The sequence below is a fragment of the Lingula anatina genome, chromosome 4, assembly GCF_051362555.1.
Source record: "Lingula anatina isolate TDL-2025a chromosome 4, LinAna3.0, whole genome shotgun sequence".
NCBI classification, from domain to species: domain Eukaryota; kingdom Metazoa; phylum Brachiopoda; class Lingulata; order Lingulida; family Lingulidae; genus Lingula; species Lingula anatina.
The window spans coordinates 29853470-29879488 of NC_141770.1; the positions used below are offsets into that span (position 1 = coordinate 29853470).

The following is a 26019-nucleotide window of genomic DNA, read 5'->3' on the forward strand; positions in this document are numbered from 1 at the left end:
TGTTACACCGCAGACCTCCAGCAATAGCAATATGTCCGGACACCTTGGTCACCTATCACTGAAGTGACCGAGATATCCTTTCGTGACCCCAAGATTTTCAATTTCCTGTTTGAGGCAACCGCGTGTTCTTATAATAGATAAATTTGGAGGACACAACACAGAAATAAAACCATCTAATTTGTATACTGTGGTAACCTTCAGGGAAGTATTTTCTAATAAGCATAATATAGTACTGTATTATAAAAACGTTTTCTACTAACATGTTGGAGGATGTGAGACGCGGAGCTTTTTCTCCAGTCCACTGACCCAAAAATGTGTTTCAAACTCGTTAACCAGGAATAAAGGTGCTGTTTTACGAGAAAATCGCTCCATTTACTCCGGTTATAGCTGTGACAGAGTGGAGATGACTCACTTTCAAAACCAATTAGCAGTATTTACAAATAAACCGCAATCTTTTATATCCACTGAATAATTGTATAATGGCAAGGAAAATGACTAGTTTGCCAAAAAAAAAAAAAGACCCTAGATTGCATTGTAATGAGATTCTAGCCCCAGACGAGGAAATGGACGATCTTGGGAGTTCTCGCATCTGTAACATAACCCCCAGCCACTTAAGTCACGTGCTAAAGTTAGTCTGTGGAAGATGCTAGTAACGATAGTTGAACAGGAGATTAATATACATGTAGCGTCACGATCAGTCATGAAATGTATGCATTCTTTCTCATTACAAATACAGCCAGGGAAGATAAACGTCCAATAATTATCATTATTATTTGAAAGATCCGGGTACCCCACAATTCGGCTGTTAGGAACCAAAGTGAGGCCCTCATTTGTTTTCTGAACGTATCGGCGTCAACTTCGGTCTGCTAGGCGTTTTATCTCGTGACCAAGGGATATTTACCTTGATAACCAGTCGTCTATTAAAAATGTGAGTCATCAAGGGAAGCTTTACTTTCCCTCCAGATTTGACCTCTGACCTGTGACAGGAGGAGCTCAGATATCGCAGAGTTTCGGCAGTTGACAGACGTCCGATACCACCGCAGAGGAGAGACGCAGGGTGTAGGAAGAGAAAAACAGAGATACATACAGACAGTTAACCGGAGTTAAGGGAATTAATGCCAAGTCTCCAAAATCTTTTCTTGACTGTATGATTTATTTATATTTACCAACAAAGGTGAGTTTGAAAATATCTAGTTTTAGGATTTTTTTAACTGTATACACGAAAAATATTCTGTAATTTTTTCTATCCGTTTCAAGAACAAAATAATATAAATAATATAAATAATATAAATAATGCCTGCAATTTTAAAAAGGCGTAAGTATCAATGTTAAGATGTAATGTTGAAAACTCTCTCACTTTATTATCGTATAAACAATAATTGTCAGGGTCTCCTTTCGCTGAACCTAGTGGTGCATATACATATCTCGGCTGCCGTATGGCACACCACAATATTACATTTATATTGTATCTTGTGGGGTCAATACTAACGAACCTTGTACATTTTTCGACAAAGCCCCTCTTTCTTAAAAGATGTAAGTTTAAAAAGGAAGGTACAAACACAGGCATTTGCTAGCTTAGATATTTATTTTATAAGCAATTAAAATCTACCGTTTGTTAGCCAGTGTAAGAGAGATATTCTTCCACTGACAGCTGAAGAACTCCTGTCTAAATCTTAGTTTATCGTCTATCTTCAGATGAACCCGATGTCAGTCTGCAGCGTCTGCCTCTTGTCTCTGGTGGTGACGATATCGTCCAGTAAGTAGCAAAAGCTTAAGCTAAATCTTCAAATCTGCCGACACAAAGACTCTCTACGTATCATTTTTTTTTTCAAATTTATACGGCAACAATTTTTTTTTTTGTATCGCTTACCGAAAATTCCCATATCATTTTTCTCTGCCGGAGGGACGGCATGCATAAATGTCGGGGGTCTATATGATATTAATCGTTTTGCTCTCCACCCATTCCTACACAAGTTGTACACAATATGTACGCCTGAAGTCATCAGTTTAAAAGTTGTTGGGTTTTCTCCCTTATTTGACCCTACTTGATAAATTTCGAAAAAAGGCCCGAAATGTCCTGAATCAAATTTTAGTTTAGAGAGCACCTTTTCCTAACCAAAGCACAGTTCTTTGGAAAACCTCCCGTGTGCGGACATGCATTTAGTATGTTGAGTTTGCAAACACTGTGCATGTGCACTGAGGGTGTTTTCAGTGATACAGTTCTCATTCGGCCACCATGTACGTCTGTCTCTTCATTTCAACAATGGTACCAACGCCGCCATTTTGCTCTGGAGCCATCCCTGTAGAAGCATAGAAACATACAGTTTTCGCATGATGAAGACTAATACTATGTATAGTCCAAAGTCATCAGTTACCATAAAACAACGGAGTATATTCGGTCGGCTTCGTATCCGCGCACCCCCCCCCCCCCCCCCCTTTCAACTAAACTTGGATCCGCCCCTGCATGAGGTGTTCCAAGGCCTAAATCACCCATGTGTCCAGATACTGGTATTCTAAAATTGTATATCTTTCAGCAACGAATCAAGTAGACGAACTGGTATTATATAGTAGGCCCACAGTCGAAATGCAACTACAGTATAATGAGCATCTTTGATTTGTCATTTTATTAATTTCGTTGGATTTTTTCCTTGTTCTACCAGTCTCTTCGGTAGATTGGTAGAATATTGTTCGACAAAATTAACAAATATTTTCCTCTCAAAAGAATATTTTACCAGAACGCAAAACCTGTGTATGCAGACAGCATTACTATATTGTGACCGTATACGTATATATATATACTGGTATATATGTACCTGTACATGTCATGAACTGCCGCTTTATGACACACGGGGACTGGTGAGCCTCTGTCACATGGTCGTCCAGGGTAGTCACGTTATCTTTTAAACCTTTTACTGGGTTCAGTTCACCATGACGTCACGCAGCCTCCCTGGTGTACTGACCTTGTAAAGGGTCAGTCGGCAAATAACGGTACTTAACCTAGAGGCCGGCCGTTCAAGGCGGTAGTTAAGACTGCCCTTCATGTCCATCAGGGTGGTTTCTGTAGTTACCAAGGGTAATTGTCTGCGACATGCAACGCAAATAACTGAAATACATGATTTTTTTTATTAGATAAACTTTCCTCTAATTTAGCCTGTGTACAACTGTCGTCGGTATCAAGTTTAAGTTTGCACAAAATATGATTTTCTAGCGAAATGAAAGTGAACCAAGATCTTGTACATTATGTGAGTGAGCTGTTTTCATGGTTGCTCTCGGCAAAGAGATGAAAGTCTTTGAACGAATACTTCAGTGTTTTAAACGTTGATGTAGTTGCACTAATGAAGTGGACGCAAGCCATGTCAGCATACCGGTATAAATAGATTAATGTATAATGTTGGACGCACACTGTACATGTATTATAAATCTTGGAACAGTCCTCTTATTAAACTGAGCTACCTGTATGTACTAAGTCACATGTTATTGCCATTATGAATAATTCACACTATGTTTTTATCATTTCAGCATGGTTGATGGGTGTGGAAGGCCAGTCCTCTTGGTACTCTAACCCAAACTTCATCCAGAGCGGGAATTCCGGAGTCGTGCTGAAAGAACGACAACCTGCCTCAGCCATCAGCTCACAGAACGCAGCCATGTATGTACCTCAGCAACGGTACAGCAGCGCCACCTTCAGTGGGTTTCCTATACCTGACCGCTACCACTTTCTTGGCAACCCATCTCCTGGTGTCGTTAACATTCTCTTGGACTACCGCGGACCGCCACCTAGCGTCGTGGTGGTCGACCCTCAGCGCTCTCTATCGACTGGTTGGTCAGGTCCCAAGGATAATGGCTATAGGTACGGGATCCCACCACATTTGCCGTCTAGGGTTCCGTTCGGATACTTCTCACGCATGCCGCCAGTACAGATCATTAGACCATATTACGACTTCTACAATGATCGGCCGGCTGTAGTCCTCAAGAGTCCCACCAGATCAGCAGTCACTTACTGATGTGCTGCCATCTAGCGTTTAGTTATGGGTGACATATTGAGTATGATGCTTTTAGTAAGGGTCGTTCACAGTATATACCGGTATTGATTGAAGCATCAGTGTTGCAAATCGAAGGCTTATTCATAGTTGATATTTGAAATGATGTTATTTATTTCGTAATCGATTAAGGACAATGAAATGGGCTGAAAGATTTGTCATGGTAAAAACTGAGCAGACGAACATGCTACTTCGATCATACTTCCTTTGTCTTGTTCATGTCCGTCTTTCATTTCGTGAGATGTTTCGTTGCGATAACTGTGAAAATGTTAGTGTACCATAACTACGTACATTATAACTACTTTACATTCATTTTCCTTTTTGATTTATGTCAATTTAAAGAGAAGACTTGAGAAATAAAAAAAAATACTTCAGATAACGTAAGTGAGATAACGCCCACTTTATTTCGTGTGTATCGACAGCAAATTATGTTATTTTATCTGAAAGTAGATCTACCAGACTAATTTTGTTTTCACTTCACGTAAGACTGTTCCAAATTAATGACCTATCATAAAGAATCTGTCTGCGATCTCAGATAGAAACGACAAAGAATGCAGAAAATGTGCTCAATTTGCATAATGTTAGACCTACAGATAGTTTAGAATATATATCACATACTTTCATCGGAAAATGAATTTTTCCATTAAACCTTTTTAATTCGTTATTCTATATCTATCGTTTCGCCGGTCTGGCAATGGGCCGCAGTTTAGTCACATGTTCTATTTGTCGGTTAAAAAGGGTTTGTTTTTTTTTTGTAATGATAAATTGGTGCAGAGCGCGGAACTGAAAGGTTGTGGTCATGTTTAATAAATCGTTGTTTTTAAACGATGTCAGTTTACTAATGTGGATTATTTAAGGGGAGATATGAATATCATGATTCAGTAGAGTATAATGGTGATTGCTGTGCACATTTATTAAATCTGAGTAAAGTACAATGTCTTGTACATACATGGTTTCTACATGCGGTCTTCTTGAACGTTGAAATAAATTATTACTATTGTTTCATAAAGCATATTGATAAATGTCGTTTTTTTATCATGCATCATATTTGGAAGATATGCCTAATTAACAGCAGTCGTTTAGATAACGTTATATTTTAAATAAATCTACATTTATGTACACGGAGCAAAAGAGAGTAGGAAAGAGAAGAGATAGAGGGAAGAAAGAGAATTCAGCAAATCAGTAATGAATTCATGTATATGTAGTCGACATTTAGCTGAGTAGGAAAATCGTATATCTGATTCTCGATACTAGTGCTAAAGATAATCGCATGCGTTGTTATGTAATTAAAATTTCATTATCTATATAAATTACGACTTTCGTCTCACGCTATGACGATCTCAGATAAGTTTATCTGAAGATTTCGTTTAAGGGTTTTGTAACCCTTTATTATCATCCATATACTGAAAACGAGGTTTATTCCTGCACCTAATACAGTAATTATTCAATAATTATGTATCTATCCACGTGCTGATTTAAAAGACTAATAAAACCTTAAAAATATAAAACATCGGCGATTTGCGATTTAAAAGTATATGTAGCTCTAAGCTTTAATCGCCAATTTAACACCTTTCTATTTTAAGGAAAGATAGCAATGGGTACGGGGCGTAACTTCACCCCTGAACAAGATTTTATCACGAAAATTGTCAGAGTTGGCCATAAATGTATGGGCTACGATTCCATTCCGTCATTTGGTTTAAATGTTTTGTAATGGAGTTATGAGATACATAATTACAGATTTTTTATTAAACATAGACGTTATTTTACTTTATCAATGATAAAATCTGAACTTATTCTTAAAAAAATGCTGGCAGGAATTTGGAGTACTAAATGGTTTCATTAAAGCGGCGTTGAAACGGTGATCGTGGGTGCTCGGGTAAAGGCGAAATATATAAGATAAACCGATTTTTTAGTTTTAACCCAAAAAAATCGCAATTATGACGTCACTTGTAAGATGACATATGTGTAAATGTTAATTAATTTAGTCAATGAACACTGAAGATTTCTCTATTACCCAAAATAATGTATGTAAGGCAGTAAATAAGGAGTGTTGCCCAAAGGGTGAAAATATCCTTAAAAGTTAATAGATGTACGTAGGGCTCACCGTAATAAACATGACTGAGATCTACGTGGACAATGGTCGTCGCTACCTGACCACAGTCACTGAAATAGACGGTTGCCAGTGAATACCACCTATGACGTGTGTTGATGAAAGGCAGACCTCGTGTCCTGGAGTAACCAGACAAGGTACATTGTGTACAGATGTGTGAAAGTTGAGAACTGTACGCTGCTGTGTTTAATCTGAAAAACGTTCACAAACCGATTCTGAGCATCTCAACACCTCACTGATGACGCCTGTTTTCTGTGTTGAAATATTTTGGACTGCGTCACAACCTATGATCGATGACGATCATGTATATCTTTGCCAGCCACGTGTAGTGAGCACCCCCCCCCCCCCCCCCCCCCAGAGAACAGAGTTAACATGGTGAGTTCACAGAGAGGTCGGGAAGAGGAGGAGGTAAACGACAGTTCTCCGTCTCTGTATCATATGATTAGCAACAATATGGACATTTCTGAGATCTTACCTCTTCAGTGACTTGTTTATATCCGATAAAGAAACATCAGGAGCCAAGCACGCTGCATCAGTTTCTCTGTTACCCTGATATTAAGCTACCCTGACACGTCTGACACGAGAATGCTTTGCCTGGGACATCGTAAATTGTCAGCAGTAGCAGTGAAGTGAAGCCGAACATGAGCACAGTTACTGAGTTACGACCACCAGCACACAGTGTGAAGATAACACAGGTGTAGAAGTTCACCCCCCCCCCCCCAGTGACAGGTGAGTCTGGCCCAGACTGGTACCTACAGAGCCTGGTGCCCAGCTGACCACATCACTACCAGCCACTGGTCACATTAGGGATGTACATGTATACAGTCCGGTAGACGGACATCGGTGACCTCGGGCAATACTGGGTCAACATCAGAGGCTGCACAGTGACCACAGCAATCACGTGCCGGTTTTATGTAAAATGTTTATTACTTAACATAAGAGGTAAAAAATATTTAAGTTCTCATTTCACAAATATGCAGCTCTAGCATTATATTAATATACTACAGAATGCAGCGATTCCTACTCTTACTGGTGACTTAAATAGGTATACTTGAATAGGTGAATGTTTAGTCACCCAGTAGATTTAGAATTATATCAGGAGGCTTAAAAACGTTACCAATTTCAAAGTTCGCTAGCTTCAACAGTTTTGAAGACATTGCAATGGCATGTTTGAGGAAAATTATGTTTATTAAAATGACTGATGAAAATTTCATGACTCTACTTTTCTTAATTTTGGCACACCGAGAAAATTAAAATCTTAGGTCAAAAAATGCCGTGGCGGTCTACATGACTTCTGCCAGGTGCCAGCGTCTGGCAGTTTTGACACCTGGTCATGCGTTTTGATTTGATGTTAACATCAAGACTGTTTCACTTTAACACTTGAAATTTTCAAGGTTGAGCAATGATAATGCATCAAAAATCAAAAGCGTGTGAAAAGTTATTGTTATTGAACTTTAAATGAGTAACGTTTTTTATTCATTCCTCTGAGCCACCCAATATACAAAATATATTATCCAACATAGGGAATAACGTGGTCCTATAAAACGCCAAATATACATGTCTATAACGCATTAAGTATCTGAGGTGACCAGTCAGACAGTGACCGAAAAACTATCTGAATAATCACCCATCGTGTTAAACAGGACCGAAAAACTATCTGAATAATCACCCATCGTGTTAGACAGGAGGATAGAAGCGAACAGCAAAGAGTTGCTGATAAACGTGTGTACTTATTGTGAATACATTTAGTTCTTCTCACAGTCTTTGGCAGCTTCACACATAATAAGTCCAGTAATACTACTGGTATTACAATTTTAAACACCTCATTTTATATATTCTGATATACTTCCAGAAGCAGTGACAGTTTGCAGCGGGAAACGTCTATAGCAGGTCCGATGAGCACCGGATTCATTATATAACACAAACTTCTCCTGCAGTGGTATTCTCCGCTGGTGTCTCAAAGGCAGTGTATAACCATAGCGGACTATTCGACCTTCAACCTTCATTGACCAGTACGAACTCCAACACGACACCAAGACATTTCTACACAACTGCTAACACGCTTGATCGGACATCAGTCAAAGTCAAACAAACGCCAATCATCTTATCATCAAACTAGAGTAGAACGACAACACAAAAGGAAAACTGACGATAAACGACCAATATCTTCAACACACATAGGGGCATCTGCACAGCCAACTGTACAGCCAGCGCATCTAGGTTACCATGTCAACTATGACAACCCATTAAGGCCTGTTAACGCTAACACTCTCTCAAGGCCACGCGGTCCCTCCTATCCATGCGCTCATCTCCGTGGTCACAGCTCTGTGCCGATGACTGTTCCCTTTCTTTCCCCTCGACGTCCGTACGTGTCATTGTCAGGTCTGGGAGCCTTGTCACGTCAGGGCCGTGTAGAAACAAGTCACATCCCCAGAAACCCGCGCTGTACACCTTGCTGGTGATGACACAAAGAGGATTGCCAGACCGGTACACAGTGCACACAGAGAGGATTGCCAGACCGGTACACAGTGCACACAGAGAGGATTGCCAGACCCGTACACAGTGCACACAAAGAGGATTGCCAGACCGGTACACAGTGCACACAAAGAGGATTGCCAGACCCGTACACAGTGCACACAGAGAGGATTGCCAGACCCGTACACAGTGCACACAGAGTGGATTGCCAGACCCGTACACAGTGCACACAGAGTGGATTGCCAGACCGGTACACAGTGCACACAAAGAGGATTGCCAGACCGGTACACAGTGCACACAGAGTGGATTGCCAGACCGGTACACAGTGCACACAGAGTGGATTGTCAGACCCGTACACAGTGCACACAGAGTGGATTGCCAGACCGGTACACAGTGCACACAGAGTGGATTGTCAGACCCGTACACAGTGCACACAGAGTGGATTGCCAGACCGGTACACAGTGCACACAAAGTGGATTGCCAGACCGGTACACAGTGCACACAGAGTGGATTGCCAGACCGGTACACAGTGCACACAGAGTGGATTGCCAGACCCGTACACAGTGCACACAGAGTGGATTGTCAGACCCGTACACAGTGCACACAGAGTGGATTGCCAGACCGGTACACAGTGCACACAGAGTGGATTGCCAGACCCGTACACAGTGCACACAGAGTGGATTGTCAGACCCGTACACAGTGCACACAGAGTGGATTGCCAGACCGGTACACAGTGCACACAAAGTGGATTGCCAGACCCGTACACAGTGCACACAGAGTGGATTGCCAGACCCGTACACAGTGCACACAGAGTGGATTGCCAGACCCGTACACAGTGCACACAGAGTGGATTGCCAGACCCGTACACAGTGCACACAGAGATGATTGCCAGACCCGTACACAGTGCACACAGAGAGGATTGCCAGACCCGTACACAGTGCACACGAAGTCCGCCACGAGAGTTTCCAGTCAAACCAGCAGCTGTGGGCTACAACCAAGTCTAATAACGGATCCATTCCCTGTGGCTTTCCACCTACACCTCGTGACTAAGTGCCATAATACAGTCGTTCATGACCAGGCTGGGGGATCCTTCCCAGACACCTTTGATACCAGTCCCAGTAGAGACACTATAGGCTCTAGCCAGAGATCTACCAATATACCTAACTCTTTCCTGCACGACGACCCGGGATGTGGTATCATAAACCTAGACGACCTCACCTTGGTCTGGGGACAGTACACGATGAGGAGTCCCGGGTATGGTGTTTTATTAATGTGTGTGTGTGTGCGTGTGTGTGTGTGCGTGTGTGTGTGCGTGTGTGTGTGTGTGTGTGTGTGTGTGTGAGAGAGAGAGAGAGAGAGAGAGAGAGAGGGGGAGAGAGAGCAGATGTTCAAACCGTATTTTAAATATTAAAGTCTGGTGCATTTGTAAGTTAATTGGTCACAAGCGTTGAGGTCATGTTGTACAAAGATTGCGCCACACCGGCTACGATTTTAAAACGTGAAATGTCGGATCCAGTCACTATAATAGGCTACTGTAGAGATACCTGTTATTGTCTTATATAAGGTTACAGCACTTGAAAATGGCGCCAGAGTGATTCAAATAACCAGCGCAGCGTTAAATACTTTTACTTAAGTCTGTAACGCCCCGTTCAGTAAAGATTTGCGCCCCTACAGAGCAGTGCGGCGGGTGGATGTGCCAAATGTGTCACTGTCTCAGCTACCGCAGTTCTGTTTATTAAGTGTCAGCAGATTTAATTTAAGACATGTACCTATGTTAAACCAAGGAAATCCAAGATCCGAAAACTTCATAAAAGTGACGATTTATATTTCTTATCGTTTTTTAAGGGGGGGGGGGGGAGTTAGGATTGACAGACCTCGGATTCGAAGCCGACCCTCTGCCCTCTTGGGGTGGGTTTCGGTGCCCGATGAAAGGCCCGAAAATTTTTGATGTTTTAGAGATAAAACGGTGCCATTTGGTGCGGTTTAAAACTATTAAACTAGTCAAAAATCCAATTTCAAGAGGGGGATATCAGTGTGATTTTTTTTCAAAAACCGAAGTGGAGGGGGTGCAGAACCCCTTGACCCCCCCCCCTAAATCCGCCACTGCAAATATAAAAATATAATCGAAGAAAACGCAACATTTATCGTTTATGTGCTGTGCTTTGTCAACGCCATGTGGTGCAAGCTCTCTCTCTTTATAGCAGTGTGTGCTATTACTCTGTGTTAGTATCCTAACACGAAAATATAATCAATAAACTCAAGTTACTTTGTTACAGTTTAAGAAGATGCAAATTGGCTATTCAGTCGTATTCAATTTAATGTAAGCTGTTCTGTTCTTAAAAACCTTTACTATTTCAACTCTATTTATATTGTTATTTTATTATTGTATTATTGTAGTTAATTGCTATTGCTATCATTTAAATTACATCGTAATTATATACAGGGTATTGCATTACCCTGCACAGAGCCACCACAGAGGTCACGTGACTCAACACCAGGGTGCAAACGGGGAATGTGGTGAAGTAATCGTACTTTGACAAACTTGCTTGCACCAAGTACGAAAAATAAGACTTATCTGAATCTGTGTTATACAATATTTGCATTGGTGATTTTGGTGACATCATACAGAAGTGGTAAGATTGTATGGGTAACTTTGTCTAAGATTCCCCACCCTTGAAGCTGTTTGCCAATTGGGCGTAACTTTTGATCAAACACGCACTGAAAGTGAATCCACACACTCGTGTAGAGTGTATTTATGTAGCTGTAAAAGACGGCAAATAGAGCGAGAAAGTCAGTAATGAAACCTTCTGGGAAGTAAATACAATGCCTGTTGTCTGACTGTGACCTTGTAGAATAGGATGAATCTGCTCAGTCATAATAATGACTAATACACTTAGGAATTAATAAATAAAAGGAACCCGTCAAATTTTTTTTCTAGTTTGGCATTGTTTTCTTGTTTGCTGACGAGCTTTCCCATACAGTTTTTTTCTTTTGCATTTATTGATACATTATTATTATTATTATTATTATTATTATTATTATTATTATTATTTTGTTTTAAGTAGAAGACATTGGCAAAACAGTTAGTTGAGAGAAATGACATGCCTTGTAACGACTTCAGTCTAAATATCCTCTTAACAAAAATATGTATGTGCGGTATTCTTTTTACGTTTTATGTCGTGGACCGTGACAAAACTGACAGATACTCAAGGACAGTATTTTTCTAATGTATGAACTGTAAGAAAAAGTAGAAAAGCTTAAAGTTGACGACAGTAGTTTAAACAACGAACACGAACTTGGTACGTGTGTCACACTGTGGAAGAGGATGAAGTGTCACGTTCACAGACGTAGTAGTAAGCATTCAGGTACAGCCATCAAAACCATTTCTAGTTCGTACAAATAAATTCTAAACTAAATCAAATATACAAAATGAAACTATGGAAAAAGGATGAAAGCTGATTGACGGGGTGACGTTTTATCCCAGAGGTAGAACTACGGTGACATGAAATGCATTTATTTAAAGGGTGGAGGCGCTCTCTCTAAGCTCCTTGAAAGTAATAGTTTACACAACATCGTTAGTTACGCAACTCACCCTATCAGCACAATGAAGGAAAACAGCCTGATAAATGTTGTGTTAAGCGCCTAATGAGCGTCTCTCAGTCCGCAGTCCATGTACAGAAGTCATGCTGAGCGGGAACAGTGGCAGTGAAATATTGTTGTTACATGTACAGTACCCGCGGGGCTAGGGCGGAGCGATTTTATGAAAATTAAATGTCTTTTCTTTATTGTAGAATCGCACATTAGAGGAATCCGAGTTTTTCATTTTTTTCTATATACTGTTATACAACACAGCATAGAATTCTATATTAATAACACGGAAATGTGCTAGTAAATAGTGAAATACTTCACACTGGAAGACCCATTCCAAAAATTATCAATGCCAACCGTTTAAGTGAACATTCACCATTTACTTTAAACCGATACTAATATTGAAATAGGATAGGTGCTCCATAAAAAAGGCACAATTATTCCCCAGTGACGTGATAATGACGTGACTTCAGGTGGTTGTTTACTCCATCTCACGCCTCCCTGCTCCATTATACAACCACCAATAGTGCAGCTTGGTCTTTGTTCAACAACGCACCACACCCAACCCCGGATACCGGCATTGTTCACCTTTAGCTGCGGCTTTGAAAGACACTCCTTTTAAATTTACATGAGTTTTTTGTTAAATGTAAAGTAACTAATTTTTTATTAAAAGGCATAAAGAAATCGATGTTAGTGTTTATTGTGTATTCAATGCGTTAAACGTAGAAGTAAACGGCAAGCAAGGTTTTATTTACGACAGCAAATAATGCCTGTATATCGACGTAGTGTTTGCACATTCACACGTGTGCTAAATAAAAGTATGAGTATTCACTGTTAGCAATGTGTGGATAATGAATGGTGTTCTAACAACAGGTAACGGGTAACCACTGCTAGACAGTCATCGTGACGGGGACAGTTTTAAATGGAGAAATAAAAGACGCAGATATCGTTTAAACCTCACCGGACATCCGGGCCTCGAGACTCCCCGCCCTAGAGGTTATCCATGGGCTGAGAACTAGACTCATCTCACTGTATTAATATACACCAGTAGCCTGGGGGGGGGGGGATCAACCAAATATAGTTGATTTCTCATCAATTTTTTAAAGATTGAATAAAAACAAAAGTAATTCAAACATTCTAATGCGGTTGAAGAGGAGGGAGGCATACCCGATTTACCGAAAGTTGATCGTTTGTGTTTGATAATTTACTGGTATTAATTTTTTTTAAATCCGTTTTGACATTTCACTTTAATCTAGGACACTGAGGGCTCTTAGTTAAGTTGACACAAGATTACAACATCACAAGTGCCGCAGTCTTGTTCCGCCAGTGAGCTCGCATGAACATACATCGTGTCAAGTTAGTCCAAACCAAGGAGTTATAACTCCTTGTTCAAACCAAATTGTTCTTATCTTACTTTCTTTTTCAAAGTTTGATCCCTCACCTGCAGTGTTTATCTCACTACACGATGGTTACCGGTCTAAACAGCTTAACTCCGAGACGCAACCCAAGACGGAGTTTTTTAGAAGTGAAACGACGATTAATATTTATGAGTCATGGGTTCGTTTTATTAATCCTTCGAATTCCTTTATTGCAAATCAAACTGTGTTCTTATCAAAATACTTTTTACTACAGACCAATCCCATCTCTTAACTGATACGGTTTACGTTCATGATGATTACTACACAAGCATCTGTTTGATACTATTTTATGTTGGTGGTCGGTGATTTTTTAGGGAGAAGTGGTGATAACGTGCAAAGTTTAGACATTTGAGAAGATAGATCTTGCTCAAAAGTGTACACAATGGGCGTAGTCAAAAGACTTACTTATACAATGTCTTCGATAAGAAATTCAAATAAGTTACTTTTATTTTACAGAATGTCCACGTGACGCGAACCCCCTTTCCCGGCTTCCCCCCGATAGTAGCAGGCCGAACCGGCATTTCCCTCCATGCGGCGTCAGAAGGAGAGACGTTATTTTCAGAGAGTCGCAAATTCAAGGAAATTACAAGATGAAAATAGCAAAGGGATAACAAAGAAGTAAATAAGTTCCATAGAAGGTAAGTGGACCGTGTCTGTGTGTGTAAGAGCGGAGTGGATGTTAACGGTTATAACTCTGAGAGCGGTAAATGACCGCCATTCGCATTGCTAACTACGACTTGCCAATGTTGAACTTGACAAAACGAAAGATATTGATTTTTACTGAAATAACTCGTGTTTCTCATTTTCCGCTACAGAAATGAAATTCCCTCTTAATTAGCATTTAAGCGATCAACAATAAAAGAAAAATAAATTTAAAATTAGTTTTATTCAGAGTGCATACAAGTATTTGCCTGTCACTCGTTACTGTTATAGAGGAGGGTGAGGTCAGAAAACGTGGAGGGAGAAAACACAAAAAAACCGGTTTTATCTTTATACATTCACATCGAGCACAACTCCATCTTTTCATCTATAAGGAAGGGACAGATTTCGGCTAATTAAATTATTAATGTAAGGATCATATACTAGATCTATAAGAAAGGTACAAATTTCGGCTGGTTTTTATTGAATGTAGTACAGCTTGAACGCTGTAGCGTTCAAAGAATCTGCGAAAAAAGCGAGAGAATATCTGCATATCTGAACTTCTGGAAAAATGACTGCACTTAATGAAGTTGATGTCAACTGCGACACAAGATTTCTCATATCGCTGGCAGGTTTTATGTCATTTACTGAATTCTTCATGTAACCCTGCTGCCCTTGTTTGGACAACCTAGGCATATATACACTATTAGTAGCCAGACTTAAGCCTGCCTTATGTATGGGGCCTTACAACCACTTCAAAGATTCCATACAATTCTTAGGCTTGATGTTTAAAATCATAACATTTGCAGGTCCTCTGTGTGAAAATATTGTTATTTTCGTGTCCCTACTAGAAGGCGAAGGGCAGGGCGGGCCGTGGGGGCCGCCACCCTCTGGAACGTGCTCCAATCTGGAGTGTGTTGACTTTTTAAATTATGCGAACCGAATACATAGTTACCACATTACAATGATTCTATTCTAGACAGGGTAATGTAGAATAACAAGGCTTTTGTGATAGTTTGTAACTGTGTTAACAATTCAATATTTGTTTTTATTACAATAAATGGCATTTCGTTGCAGATACCAGGCGTATAGGGTGCCTGCAGCTTTAGCTAGAATATAATAATAATAATAATATAATAAGTTTATTCAATTTTTTCAGAGCACGACCGCCCATTATTATATAGTATTGATTATGACTACTTAAAGCCGGTAAAATGTATCTGTCAAAGTAATTATATTAATTGACTTATTAAATTGAAAAAGTCGTGTTATAGATGTATGTGGAGCGCAGGCAGGCGAGCAGCGGCACACTTCGTGAAGAAAGAACACTTGTTCTGTTTACTCAGGCTACTTGTGGACGACGTTTTTACATCTTAAGTTAAAACATTCAGTTAATTAAATATTTTGTGAGGTTATTTTCTGTACTACTGGCGTGGAGAAATAACCACACCCCTGATTAGCCGGAGACTAAAAATTAGACCCATACGAAAGGGTGTTTTACAGTAAATAAATTGCGTGGCTTTTGGATTAATTCACGACCTGAGCCATGTTAAGTATAAGTATGACATATTTTGTGGAGCAGTGCAGATTTTACATCGAATGTTCCAAGAGGCTATATGGATATCACGGTAAAAAGTGTGCACGGTGATTTCAGTATTCCCAGTACGACAACCGGCTACTGGTCATAGTGTGTAATACCAGGACTGTACACAGTGCGTGTTTGTCCTCAGCACACTTCACATTGGATACAGAAATCTATAGCCCATAGTTTACTGTGGGTGTGGTCGCTTGAGTCCCACCCATAATAGACCTGAATACAACCAGTTTTCTATGCAGTATCAACACTAGTCAATAGAAAGGTGGCTGTGTGACACAGTGGTCGATGAGGTCGAGTGTCAGAGGACAGGTGACACTATACAGTGTATTAAGTCCCGGTACCGACCTCTGTGTGTGCAGCTGACAAATAGAAGCTGATTGATTTTATTGATCATGTTCGCAATCACGATACACGACCTAAAACGGCGTGCAATAGCTTAAAGACTTTGAAAGAAGGCAGTGAAATTAATCATATAAGTCAATGCTGCAAATGTTGCATAAGTTGAGTTGCACTAGGAGCTACCGGTGATTATATAGAGCTATAATTATAGCAGAATTCCTAGCCATTATTAGTTGAAATTGTTCGATCTCAAGCCGGAGCAACACGCGGTGTGAAGTGTACTTGCATGTTAATATCTGTGAACGGTGCACAGAACATTTAGCCCCATCCTCCCCGGGCGGTCACTGCAGGACTTGTCGCATGCTGACCAGTGTCCATCTCATGTAATCAGAGTTAATGGACATGTTGTGGGTGTGTAAAGAAGCCCTGTATGCAAAATAATAATAATAATTATATATATATAAGGGCCATATATATATATATATATATATATATATATATATATATATATATATATATATATCCGCACATTTTCCACGACGCTATGCTATCTGTTGAACGACGATGTTCATACATAATAAAGTGCATTAACGGTATATTAACGATGTATCACATTTCTGGGGTCAGAAACAAATATTATTCCAGATAATTTGAAATTAATTTTTCATTTCATTCTCACTTGATAGCCAAAGTGAATAAAAGGTCTTGGATTTGGCTACACCCCCGTTAGGTATTATTCTAAAAGTTCATAACCTGATTTCTTTTTTCATTTCTGCTTGTTTCCGGGTAAAAATGTAGGTAGCACCGGACATGCGAAATCAACATACCCGCCAATGAATTAATGTGAAGGGCCATCTCTGATTCTGTTTTCCAATACTGTTTTGTGTGTTAGTGATTAATAAAATCATATGAATTGGAACTTTTTAACTTTTAATGTCAGAAGTCGAAGTAATAATCTTATTAAAATGACATAGACACACGGCTGTCACACTGGTAATGAACGCCTGTAGATTAATTATTCTCCGGTTGTAGTAGAATTAGTTCACAGAGAACATGCGCGCAAAATCGATGCATTTGTTTTAGACCACTTCTGCGAACTTATTGTGAAATGTTGTGGCAACCGGACCAGGAAGTAAAATTGCAAAGCGGCAGGGGTCCAAGTTTGGACAAAACGTTCTTTTTAACACAATGCTTAAACATTTGATATAATATACAATAACCTGGGTTACGTAAATGTTTGTTTTTGATACAATGCTAAAATATTGAATATAAAATACAATAATCTTACTTTCTTATGACTTGGCGCAGAGCGTTCTTTTTGGAACTACACGCATGTCAAGTGTGACAACTAGGTCTTAATAAACAATAGGGTGACAAGATTGAAATAGTTTACAAACAAACAAACATGTAAATAACTAGGTCTTAATAAACAATAGGGTGACAAGATTGAAATAGTTTACAAACAAACAAACATGTAAATAACTAGGTCTTAATAAACAATAGAGTGACAAGATTGAAATAGTTTACAAACAAACAAGCATGTAAATAACTAGGTCTTAATAAACAATAGGGTGACAAGATTGAAATAGTTTACAAACAAACAAACATGTAAATAACTAGGTCTTAATAAACAATAGGGTGACAAGATTGAAATAGTTTACAAACCAACATGTAAATAACTAAGTCTTAATAAACAATAGGGTGACAAGATTGAAATAGTTTAGAAACAAACATGTAAATTTATACACCGTGTTGTATTGTAGGATAAAACGTTTTAAATTTCAAGCATTGTAGCGTTAGCTTGCAAGAGAGCGGAGATGTTATCATTATCATACCCTTCTTCGAAGAAACGAGACTGGTATATCACTTTGCACATGTTGGTCAATAGGTCGGTCCATTGGTCGATCTGTCACCAACACTTTTTCATTCAATAGATGGTTAGGTCTATGGTCCTCTTATTTGGTAGGAAGGTTTGCCATCAGATGTACATAATGCCTGTTGGTTTTGAGGTCAGCAGGTTAAAGTGCATGGTCAGATTGACCTACAACACAAAACATTGACCAGCAAATAAATACAAATCGATTTTGGGGCATCTGTGTTAGACAAATACCTCTTCTGAGATCACAATCTTCAAACACCTTCACACAGCCTGTACACCTTGAAAATTGACGGATCTTTAGTACGTAGAAAGAGCACTCGTGTTGTATTTTAAATGTCCCCAGTATACCAAAATAATATTTTAACTGATTTAAACATTCATTTTAAGTAATTGTCATGTAATTTTAGTTCATGCGTTTTACAATGAAATCAATTTAGGTCTTATTATGCTATCCGACTCTGCCACTTTGCAGGTTGCACTGGTAAGTTTTAAAGAGCCATGCATGACTGATTCAATCGTGAGTCAAATATAAATTGAAGGTAAAGCTGTAACAAGATTGGATTTCTTTATAAAAATGATAATAAACTTTTAACCTTTCGTGACACTCCACAAAAACGTTTAAATCAGGGTCCCACTGAATTGATATCGAATCCTATGTTTCTCATTGTGTAACACTGCCGTGATCAATCTTCAACTAGTTATCAAATCTTATCTGACGCATACATTGTAAGACAAGGTGAAGTTCGGTGATCGTTTTTTTAAAACAAAATAGAGTAGGGGCACTTTGCATATCTCTAGCGTTCTATACATATTTGCCTGGCTTTACCATACCTGCGCCTTGGGCCCAACCCTTCTACTGTGTACGTGGAGCAGGTACACAGGTCTGATACTACTGTCTGTAGCCAGACACATCGCAACAAATAAACATAAATAAAATAAAATAAATAAAATAAAAAATAAATAAAAGGATAAATAAATGTTAATGAAAACAAATAAACAAAGGACACTTAATTTGTTCAAAGAAGTAAGAAATACAGGTAACTAAAATATAACGGCCCATTGACAACAGTATCACCATTAAATGGCGCGACCTCTGCAGTAATAGCCTGAAGTTGATGGGAGCTTGCCTAGCTTTCTCCGTCTTTTTTCACCGACTTTTGATCACATTGGTAGATGGAAGTGCGCACTGCAGATTAAGCTACCCTAGGAAGACATAATTTAATAAAGGATGTGTGTAAAAAGAAGAAGAAAAAAAACGTCAGTTAACTTAATTAGTTAATTAATCGGTAAGAAAGTAAAGTATCTATACACATCTTAGGATTTTTATTGAAATAACATTGTCATAAAACTGGTGATGAATGCAAGCACTGGTAAGGAAGTTTTCATATTTCGGGTACCCCTTTTAAGCTTTATCTTTTATTTCGTTTTATTGTTAATTTATTATACCTTTTACTGGTCGTAGATCGAAGTCCTTTTTTTTCCAATCTATGATAGATTAGTCTGGATCCACATTCTTCTGCATGGAAACCCTCGGCAGCCGTGACCAGCCAATAGCAAAATAACGCAATAAGTTTAATACATCCCTTAGGAGGGTTTGTCAAGTTGGATAAAAAGGAAAAAAGGACAGTTTCGACACCCAGGCTATTAGCAGTACCTTCTATGAAATATAAATAAATGCTAAAGACTAGCTCATCGTAATTCAGTGTTACGTACGATATACGCAGAGCCTACCAGCGGGCATTTTCTGAAAAAAAAAACGAAAAAAAACGGTGCACAATTATAAAATGAAATAATACATCAAAAGTAAAAAGAAACAGTAAAATTGGACACGACCAGAGACATATTGGTGGAGTAGTCCTATGGTAAGGTCACCAGGGCAGGGAGCAGTCCTGTCATGTGATACCACCAGGGTTTTCAGGGGGGTTTAAACAGGATTGTCAAAATGGCTGAGGAGAATTAAGACTATGAATTGTGAAGATAGACTTCATGTGCTCTCTGGTGCGCTAGAAGTTTGTTACGATATAGCTAATATTTTAATTTTGTAAGCTATTAAAGAAGCCCCTGATATCAGAGTGTAGACGTCAGGCGATGTGTAACGTGACAGTAACCAACGTGTATCAATCCCCTCTCCTACCGCCATGTCGTATGGAATGATCGGGTGGTGTGAAGATTTGCTTGACAGCATTCAGTTTTCTTTAGAATTATTGAGGAAGGACATCGACAATCATACATGTTCTATAGCAAAGATCACTTTGATTCTCTCTCCTGACCCTCGGCTAACTGGCCATTTCAACTTGACCGGCAGGTTGAACCCAATTGTGTCATTTTTGTTTTTGTTTTATCTAAGTTGCTTATCTATTTTACGTTGTTCTGAACCCGTGAAAAGGGTGTAATAGTTCGATGCTATAGATTATGTCCACACCACACTTGATTAGGTCGGAGTTTTACTAAAGCTCCTGGGCTGAATTGACGCATTCAAGCGTAGTTTTGTTGATCAGGTAATACTGGAGTTATAAAGGCAACGCCCAGTGCTGGATTGGCTTGGCTTTTATTAATGTTGTGGTATGTTGAAGCCAAGCTATTCATGGAGAAGAATGCCACCTATTTCAATGAGGGTTTACTCATAAGACGACCGTGATAGCCCCTTGGGAACTGTGCTACAGAGAGGCACACTCTGTCCCTTTAACGGGAACTGTGTGTGTGTGTGTGTGTGTGTGTGTGTGTGTGTGTGTGTGTCCTCTTAATAACTTCTTGGTTGCTGCGACCACCGCGGTGCTCATGACAATGCCGTCGACTTTAGATCGATTTCTAGGAAGGTGTTTTAAAATAATTGCAATAAATTATAGTTGTTCCCCGCGACTTTCTGTGTTAAAGAAAGGGGGTGAATAGAATTCATTGTAGATTCAAATGATCACACCCTAGAAATTTGGGGGTTTCAGTACCAAACCCCGAATTTTATCCACTTTGCCCTGAGCAGGCAGATCATGATTTATTCCATCAACATTCCGCACATTAAGTTCGTCTATAAGAGAACATGCTAGATCAAGAAAATGCTAATCTGCCATTGATGATTCTAAGCGACTTAATCCTCCCTAAAATATACTCATTTTTTGTTAATTGTTACTGTTAATCAAGAGGCTCCACGTAGTCAATAGAGACGTGTTTCTGACCGGGGCTGTGAGACGCTAGACGCAGGAAGGTTTGCAGATAGTCTTCACGTGTATTAGACGTGTTTAATGGACGGCTTGGCGCCTTGGCTGTCCACTGGGCAGTGCTTGGACACGACACGCCCAAACGGGGGAGAGTCCACGTGCAAGCGCACGGAGTGACCAGTGCCAAGGCCGCCTGTCCGTCACGGTGACCAACACTCAACAGCACAGTTTGTCTGTATTATGTAAAATGTCGCTGAGAATTCGATCATGAATACAATGTCATGGTCTGGCGTGGGCAGTTTGGGACTTGGGTCAGTTATCCTGTCTGAGAGCATGTCCACCTCACTTGCACCAGTCTTATTCAACTCTCAAGCCACATTAAGCAGGGGTCAACCAATACGATAACAATGCGGCCAGTGGTCAACCAGCTCATACCCCTGTCCACTGTACAGTACACGTACCCTCTACCAGGGTCACAATGGGGTTTTCACCAGAGATTCACCGATATGTCTCTGACTTAGACTGGATTCCCAAGCCTAGCTGGACAGTTCTCGGACACGACAGCACATAAATCCCCATGGGGATTCACGATACATTGCTATCAACTTAAGGGCCTTAAATGTCTGTCACGCCTACCGAATCAGCCAGGGGGTAATTAACTTTTGCGCTCGCTCTGCCTCCGATAGTTAATTACCCCCTAATAAGAGCTTCAGTAGACGCGACAGACAGTTAGGCCGCTTAAGTTGATAGCAATTTAGTGAGAATCCCCTTGGAGATAGATCGATCCAAAGTTAGTACGATAGGCTCTGGGAATGGTTCTTTATCCATGATACGATTCGCGCTTGAGAGTGCACGTACTTATTCTGCGGCCGACTTTAAGTGACAGTACGGGTGTTTACCTCAGGTGTGCTTGCAAGGTACAAAGAAAGAGACAAAAGGGGTAAAAAAAAATACATCACGATAAACATCCCCTATGATATTGTGCATTATTCTACTGACGCACAGCTTTGAGCATTGAATAAAATGTGATGACATGAAACCCTAAAATTACACAGAACTAATAAACTATTTTCAGCACGTCTGTTCCGTAGTTTACCTGTTTACCAGCAGATTTTACCTGTCTTCTCTGTCAACATATCACTTACCTGTACGTTTTGTGTCAACTAGTTAATACCGGTTTGTGTACCAATGGACAAGGTACCAAACAAACATTACTTCACTCACGGCAAGGCGGGGCAGGCTCAAAAAAAACAAAAAAAATCATGACAAAATTAGAGGTCTCCTCCAACATTCACCGAAATAACGTTGTCATATAAAAACACTCAATATGAATCATGACAGAAATTCATGACAGAATTAGAAGTCTCCCCAACATTCAGCAAAATAACGTTGTCATATAAAAACACTCAATATGAATCATGACAGAAATTCATGACAGAATTAGAAGTCTCCCCAACATTCACCAAAATAACGTTGTCATATAAAAACACTCAATATGAATCATGACAGAAATTCATGACAGAATTAGAGGTCTCCCCAACATTCACCAAAATAACGTTGTCATATAAAAACACTCGGTATGAATCATAAGCAGTCTAATCAGACGCTATCATGCGCCATTTTTACACGAATTTTTTACACGAAGAAAGACTTGTTTCAGACAAAGTTTTCCTTTGTCTAAGTGAGCTACTACAAATTTCCCTAGCACTGAAAAAGACAACAAATTGGTCTAAAAGTAATTTTGGAAACTCTGGCGGTCTCCACTGTAGTAGGATAACCACTTAAGTCTCTCTAGGAAGTATAAAAGCAACAAACTAGACTGATAGTAATTTAAGTCGTCTTATCATTTGATATCAACTAAATATTGCAGCGTGTACCTGTATGAACACGAAAGAAGTCAGTTAAACTTGAAGCGAAAGATGTATGTTAAAGCTTTTGTTTAGAAGTATCACTGAGAAAATATAGCGTCCGAGAACGCGTCGCTCCTAGGTATAAAAATATCCAACCGACATAAACAAGCTGGTATGTAACTACAACACAGTGCTAGGATCAGGGGTGTGCGTATAAAATAAGACATTAAATATCTGAAGTGACATCAACACAAAAGGTAACGGGTATGCATATCACCTGAAAGGTTTTTAAATCACATCTGTCAATACTTCACTATTTTATTGTAGAGAACCACCCACTTCCATAACATAGAGCACGGCACTGTTCCGATGTTTATAATCCTATATGATCAACGGTTTGGTTTATTTATTTATTATTCCCTAAGAAACGGGTGCGTCCTCCAGTCTTTCATTGTCTGGGGCAGAGATGTGGTTGTATAAGCCAGTATCCCGGGGACTGCAGGGGTTAAAACGATGTACACACTTCCTCAGACACGCACTTCATGTTGACTTAGCACCTTTTAGCACCAAAACATCGACAATTGATGTCATAAAAGCGATAGGTTAATATAAGCGTCATTGTGGTAACTGAGTACAGCGCCACGGTCATGTTAGCATTTTTATGCCAAATTGGGCGATTTCTTAAAAGCATTTGAGTGTCTTTCACTTTACAATTAATGAAATGATGCACGTGACATGCACCATAAGAGCAGCAAAGAAGAACATTTCTCCCAAAACTCTTAGTAAACATGAAGAGTTTCCGATGGTTTTTGCAATGCTGAACTGCAAAGTGACCTGAGCGCTGAGTTAGCAAAGAGTGAGCGGGTCTGTTTTCATCCCAGACAATGTACATCACTGGAGAACGATTATTTAAAATCCATTTGTGAAACAGTTGGCGGCTAGTCACGTTTCTCTTTAGTAAGGACCGTTTAAGTCAACAAACAAAATGAAAAGGAATGCGTGTAGGAAGAGCGGTTTTGTTTACGGACGTCACAGTGCGCGTGTGGGGTGTGGCATCAACATTCAAGGACAAACAGATCAGAAAAATGATGAAATAGGTAAAGGGTCGTTTGAAACGTTTTTCGATAAGCGCAAGTTCGTTTTACGACGTTTTACAATTGGACAAATAATTCTTCGTCTAAAGAAATAAAAAAATATGTTCAAGGTTGTCCGTGTATTGTAGATAACAAATCAATTTCTTATCACAGCGTTCTTTTTACATGTAAAACTGTCACATGTTTGATGTCTTACCTACAACTAGGCCTTAAATAGCATGTTTCAGAAAAGTTTAGCATTGGTCGCTCTGTCATTAATTGTAACAATCTTATTGGTCGTCCAGGATAACTGTAGTTGAAGCCATTATGTCACCGTACACTGAAAGTCTGTCAGAGCCCTAGCTGTGCCTGTGGAAAACTCCAGAATGATATAATTTGTAACATTAGTCAGGTTTCAAACTTGTGATTGTATCTACAGTGATTGGCACTGACAGTGGACCATATTTAATGGTATTGTATCGAAAGTTTGAAAATAAAGTTTGTACATTTATTATTTCATGATATCTATAATTTCCTAGAATTGTATTCATTCCTATATTCTCCTCATGACAAATTATTTTATCTTTGTTGTAGCCAAGCCTCCGTATTGAAGTGAGGCTTATAGTGTTTGAGATGAAGACAAGCGGACTTAGCATCACTGTAGCGACATACTTGTGTAGCCTGTTGATACTGAGTTCAGGTAAGATACACCATAATACTAGCCCCATCTCATCTTCATCATTAGTCTGAACTTTTCACTTTCTACACACTATTGAAGCAGAGTACCTCAGAAAGCTTTCGGTGACTTTGTGATCTCCCTCAGTGGATGTTATTATGAGACTGATATCAGTATTGTGTAGAAAGTGAAACTATTAACTTATTATCTACGCAGATGAATTCCATCAGAACCCCACTTTATCTTGTCTCTCCAATCTAGTATTTGTCCGAGTGATATCCCAACTGCTCTGCTTTGTACAATTGTTTATCTGCACCTCACTGCACACCTCTAGAACGCTGGTCAGTTTGCACAACTTCAAGGACACGTGTTACACACAACTGCACCATAAAAGGGCGACTTTGCCAATTCTTGTTTTTTACTCAAAACTGTATGAAGCTGAAAAGTTAAAATTTTATTGCATGCATTAACGGGCGTGAAATTCATAAGGTAGTGTGTGTGTGTGTGTGTATTATCGGCCGCCAATGCCATCTATCTGCTTTACAGTCAAATAGAACGATTACCTACAAAGAGCGGTTAATTCCACCAACATAAATGTCAATAGTTTTGGTTGTGGGTACACTAATATCTTCTGAATTAAGCACCATCCCAGCAAACACATAACGTAATTATAACGTTAACATAACGTTTATTTTACAAATAAAAAATAAAGAAAAACGTTATGGCCACGTTATGGTAACGTTATGGTGTTGTTATGGTAACGTTATAAAACGTTCCATGTTTGCCGGGATTTACTATCATTAGGATGATGGACTTTAGATGAAATTCTCGTCATTGCTGCTTCAGCTGCGTTCTAGCATGAGCAGGATTGAACCCCCTCATAGGCGTGGGAGGAGGCCCGCTAAGAGAAGCAGGACACCTAGGACTATACTTAATCTGTTTGCTTACTGGGTAATTTTACCCTTGTTGCTTACCTCACTCCCCCTGTCCTGCTGTGTTCCTGCGAAAAACAGCTTCCCAACTCCTGGTACGTATGAGTGTAACCCACATCTACCTATAACCATCTTACCGTCAATCACCTAGGAAACTATCAGTCTACGTCGATCAATCCAACCCTGCACTCAGATTAACTGAAAGACATGCCTTCTGTCGTTTCCAACATACTCCAATAGTCGACAGCTTT

General features: G+C 39.6%; 3 protein-coding genes and 1 long non-coding RNA gene across 5 annotated transcripts in view; 3 read left to right on the plus strand and 1 right to left on the minus strand.

Moving 5' to 3' along the window:
* The first annotated feature begins 851 nt into the window (after positions 1-851).
* On the plus strand, positions 852-5052 carry LOC106164812 (uncharacterized). Its single transcript, XM_013542840.2, has 3 exons — positions 852-1174; positions 1696-1756; positions 3520-5052. Exons 1-3 carry the CDS (start codon positions 1148-1150, stop codon positions 4002-4004), a joined length of 573 nt encoding a protein of 190 aa, XP_013398294.1. The 5' UTR covers positions 852-1147; the 3' UTR covers positions 4005-5052.
* On the minus strand, positions 1403-6797 carry LOC147762739 (uncharacterized). Its single transcript, XR_015333800.1, has 3 exons — positions 6626-6797; positions 2814-3103; positions 1403-2300 (listed from the first exon to the last, which is right to left on the minus strand). It is a non-coding gene; the product is annotated as an uncharacterized LOC147762739 (long non-coding RNA).
* A 37-nt stretch (positions 6798-6834) lies between these two features.
* On the plus strand, positions 6835-14247 carry LOC147762740 (uncharacterized). Of its 2 annotated transcripts, XM_087010612.1 has the most exons (3): positions 6835-7092; positions 8003-9879; positions 14088-14247. In XM_087010612.1, the coding sequence occupies exons 2-3, from the start codon at positions 8450-8452 to the stop codon at positions 14098-14100; spliced, it is 1443 nt and encodes a 480-aa protein (XP_086866738.1). In that variant the 5' UTR covers positions 6835-7092; positions 8003-8449; the 3' UTR covers positions 14101-14247. The 2 variants fall into 2 exon arrangements, with proteins under 2 accessions (XP_086866738.1, XP_086866737.1); XM_087010611.1 differs by lacking the exon at positions 14088-14247 and having other exon boundaries at positions 8003-14076.
* Positions 14160-26019, plus strand: part of LOC106168022 (uncharacterized) — a 56836-nt gene continuing 44976 nt past the window's right edge. The window contains exons 1-3 of the mRNA XM_087010606.1: positions 14160-14269; positions 24755-24860; positions 25683-25863. Of these exons, the coding sequence (XP_086866732.1) occupies positions 25695-25863 (169 nt within the window). The 5' untranslated portion in view covers positions 14160-14269; positions 24755-24860; positions 25683-25694. The remainder of the gene's footprint in view (positions 14270-24754; positions 24861-25682; positions 25864-26019) is intronic.